This window comes from Lactuca serriola, chromosome 8, assembly GCF_051521515.1.
Source record: "Lactuca serriola cultivar US96UC23 chromosome 8, Lser_US96UC23_V15, whole genome shotgun sequence".
In the NCBI taxonomy this organism is placed as follows: Eukaryota; Viridiplantae; Streptophyta; class Magnoliopsida; order Asterales; family Asteraceae; genus Lactuca; species Lactuca serriola.
Window position 1 is genome coordinate 247,542,910 of NC_136415.1, and position 3,932 is coordinate 247,546,841.

The window sequence follows — 3,932 nt, forward strand, 5'->3', positions numbered from 1 at the left end:
TTTTCTCACGAGCTTTGGTAAGGTAAGCCGTATGGTATAACCCGTTCGTTTTGTTCCTTGCTAAATAAATACTCTCATATGAATTATTTCATGGCATCAATTGGCAATCAAGAATGAAGACAACTTAGAAAATTTTGGGTATTTATAGCCCTATATGCACTTACGTAAATTGATTTATAGCATCAATTGTTGATTGAAATTTGCATTTTGTTGCTTGATCTGGGACTCATTATATTATAGTTAGGAGCAAAAACAGTTATTAAGATTCCTAGGAGCAAAAATATTGATTGCAAGAACAAAAAATGTCAATATAGGTAAAGAATAAGGAGCAAAGTGCACGGACCAGTTTACTATTTTTAAGCTTCAAGAATCAAGCACACTGCACTCATTTATTCATGGATTAAGAAAACTCATTGTCAGACTCCTTGTGATTGATAATTGTATGTATCTGACTCTCAATGGAGTTATGTTTGGTCATGACAACAAAGGAAAGCAATGTGTTTGGCCATGAGACGATGACACTCTGGGCACCGCACGTTATTAGGGACTCTACCTGCTGCGGGAAACTCAAATAGGCAGCACACTGTTGCTGGAACATGAGTCCTATCAAGGTATGCTGTAAACGACGAATCAAACCCCTTTGATTCAATACTTGTATCCCTATTCATAAAGCCATCTAGTGCTTCCATGATTGTGGTTCCATTTCCACTGGTCAGAATCTTTGATCCTCTACACAACAAAGCCCATTCCTTGTCATAGCTTACAAGTTTCATGATTTGTTTCATCATGGGGTCTTCAGGATCTGCCCTTTTTACTTGATTCTTGGAGTACAACATGCTCTCTAATCGTGTCCAGAAGAACCGCATGGTCTGTTGTTGCCAGCTGTCACTAAGCTTCTCGATTTTAATGACATCAACAGCCCTACGCACACTTTCCTTCTCCTTTTTTTGACCGACATACACCATCTCTAATGGGATCCAGGAATCAGTCGCCATTGCCCGGGTTTTGCTGGTGAATTTGCGGATCCAATCGATATCATCACCTCCAAACAGGAATATGTGTTTGTCTTCTTTTATCTAAGAAAAATGTAAAACACCCATTATGATATAAAAATGTTTAATGATGATAATTAGATGAAAGAACTACGTAACTCACCCAGTTGAGTATTGTGGGGTCCATGCTACCAACGAGGAACTCTAGCCTCCAAGTCTCATCCCTCCACAATAGTTCCTCTTTCAAGCTGGTGAAAGGGAAGGCATTGTTCCCCCAAATCAACATCATGTGGAGGGCATTAGGGCTCAGTTCCCTTCCCTGTGGGTCCAACACCACTACTATAGGCCTGTTCCTAAAGTGCCACCTGTCTCCTATGGACATGATAACTGCCCTGTCGATAATGGAAGGGTGGGACACAGAGTACCATAGCATTTTGTTCTTCATCTCCTCAAATTTCCTGTCGATTTCATCTGTGTACTCTACAGAAAGGCTAACAATGGGCATCCACACGACCTCATACAGAGCTTTTCCCCTTGCTCCCTGAATGCGAGACTCCATGTAAATTTCTTCAAGAATCGATAGCTCCTCACTAGACATTTCTACCCCTGATATCAGCAACAGGACGTTCTTCTTCCTCAGGAATTCCAGACTAACCTGTGTGAGCGCAAAACAATACATACATCACTATATATATGTATGTGCATATTTACAGATAAATTTAGATACACTTAATAAATAGTACTATACCCTCTTCTTAGTTTTGCCATCAAAGAGTGGTAGTATATCATCTCTGGGCGTAATCAAGATTTTGAGGATTTTCATGTTATCCATATAGCTTGTTTCAAACAGCTGACTGAAAGACCTCCTGAATTCAATTTCTTTCTTGTCTCCTGCATCAATCAAACAAGAAGGTACCCATTACTCTCTACATACAATTAACCAAAACGTTTTATGTCAACATACCAACAACACGTTTATAATTGTCCAGTTTTTGCCTGAGAAACTCATTTATGCGATCAATCTTTACAGTCAATGTCGATAGTTCCCATAATTGCAACGCTGAAGACGAAACCATAATCCTGAAATCCCGTTACTTTATAAGTGTATTACATTATGAAGGTTAGTTATTTTTTGAAATGGGGTAAAGTCTATTTACTCATGGTCTTTGATGGTCAAGTCAGCAATCATAGTCGCACACATGATGATGCCTCTGATATTCCAGTAGATAGCAATAGGAATGGTGTTGATTGGTGGCAAATCGAGAGTTATGTCCATAGATGGAAGCTCATTGAATTGGATAATACATCTCGTCAATTCCAAAATTGAGTAAACGAGTTTATTAAGGGCATCAAGCTGAGGTTTCAATAAAGCCGTATGCGCCATGATTGTTTGAATAGATTTAGCAAGTTGGTTTGATGAGTGCATTTGAGTCAGCATCCATAATTCCTTGTAATTGATAGCTAAAGCTGCTAGGGTTAGCACCAACTTTGCATCCCATTGGAATTTGCTCACCTTTTCTAATACTGCAAGGGCTGTTGTGTGTCCGTCCCGAGGTAACTTCAACTGAAAAAAAAAAAAAAAAAAAAAAAAATTTTATAGAATTATAAGTAATAGAGAAAAATGCAAAAAGAGCAATGCACTTCATATTATTTGTTTATTATAGCATCATACTTTCATTTTTTTGTTATATTACAAAATACAAATTTGATTTTGTAATAGGAAAAAGTGAAAATATATACATTGCTATTTCTTGCATTTATCCCTATCCGTATGGATAGATTTTAGATAGTACCTCACTGGTGATTTTGTCTATTATGTGAGACTGTGAATCGAGCATTACAGCAACATCGGTTTGATCGAGTCCACCATTCGGTATATCTTTATTTGTATGTGGACCCTACCTCACATAAAAAAAACTTCTTATTTGGGCAGCCCAAGTTGTGCTATAAATGGTACAAAGACTGGCTAATAATAATATAATACATGAATACAAAGTGTTAATGTTATTACAAGGGACTTGATTCTATGGCTTCAGTTTTTACGTAGGGCATTATAAAAATGTCAACTTTTTGTCCTACCCAAAAATATTGGAATAGGGACTCAATCTCTCAGTCTTTGCAAAAGGCCCTTCTCATAGATATTGAGAATGTGGACTGGTGTATAAGATAGTAATATACCGAAGAAATGGGATCAGCTTTAATGGTGGCATGCGGGAGGATGTCTTCTGTGATTTTCAGAAGAGATTTGACATCAACCGCAGTGTCATCAGGGTAATGCGTGTCCATAACTACTTTCATTATTACATTGTTGTCTGATGCGCTGAAGATCGACCTTCCATCAATTCTGGTGGTCTGCAATGGATTGTGTTCGGGACCCACCATCTGATGTCCCTCCAGGTTTTGTTTTTGTTGTTGCAGAAGGTTGGGGGGGGGGGGGGGGGGGGGGGGGGTGAGATTGGTGCTGGGTGTCGAGTACTTATTTTGCGTATATGTAGTTAGTATGGAGTAAAGTGAGAGCAATGAGCAAAGCTTACTGAATCAACTTCCTTGCTTCTACTAGTAAAAAAATTATTCTTTTGATACTTTTTAGGCTTTTGGCTATATGCAAGATATTAGGATCTACTTTCTTTTATTTGTGTATTAACTTAAAAACCTAACTTAAAAACCGTGTAATACATCGATTGACAACTTAAAATAGTAACAATAATAGTAACAACTTAAAATAGTTACAATAATACATAGTAGTTAATTAACTTGGTATATAAGAGTAAACGGCGGTCCGACATTGTTATATAAGGGAGGACGGAGTCACAAGTGGTTTGGGACTTGGGACTCGGCTGTACCGGCGGTAAAGCATAGATATGATACCTGCGCCTACGGTTCCAACGGGTTAGATTGTTAATTGCATGTTGGCGGTCTCGTGAACCCACCCATCCTTTT

General features: G+C 38.3%; 1 protein-coding gene across 1 annotated transcript; it reads right to left on the reverse strand.

Moving 5' to 3' along the window:
- Window positions 1–322: 322 nt before the first annotated feature.
- On the reverse strand, window positions 323–3,412 carry LOC145070743 (protein SIEVE ELEMENT OCCLUSION B-like). Its single transcript, XM_079017704.1, has 7 exons — window positions 3,171–3,412; window positions 2,786–2,890; window positions 2,150–2,556; window positions 1,957–2,072; window positions 1,741–1,883; window positions 1,156–1,647; window positions 323–1,076 (listed from the first exon to the last, which is right to left on the reverse strand). Exons 1-7 carry the CDS (start codon window positions 3,372–3,374, stop codon window positions 465–467), a joined length of 2,079 nt encoding a protein of 692 aa, XP_078873830.1. The 5' UTR covers window positions 3,375–3,412; the 3' UTR covers window positions 323–464.
- Between the last annotated feature and the right edge of the window lie 520 nt (window positions 3,413–3,932).

Coding starts and splice junctions, on each gene's coding strand:
- LOC145070743 (XM_079017704.1), bottom strand. CDS start 3,374: ATGGTGGGTCCCGAACACAATCCATTGCAGACCACCAGAATTGATGGA. Junction 2,073..2,149: donor TTGACCATCAAAGACCATGA/GTAAATAGACTT, acceptor ACGGGATTTCAG/GATTATGGTTTCGTCTTCAG. Junction 1,648..1,740: donor ATGGCAAAACTAAGAAGAGG/GTATAGTACTAT, acceptor GCGCTCACACAG/GTTAGTCTGGAATTCCTGAG.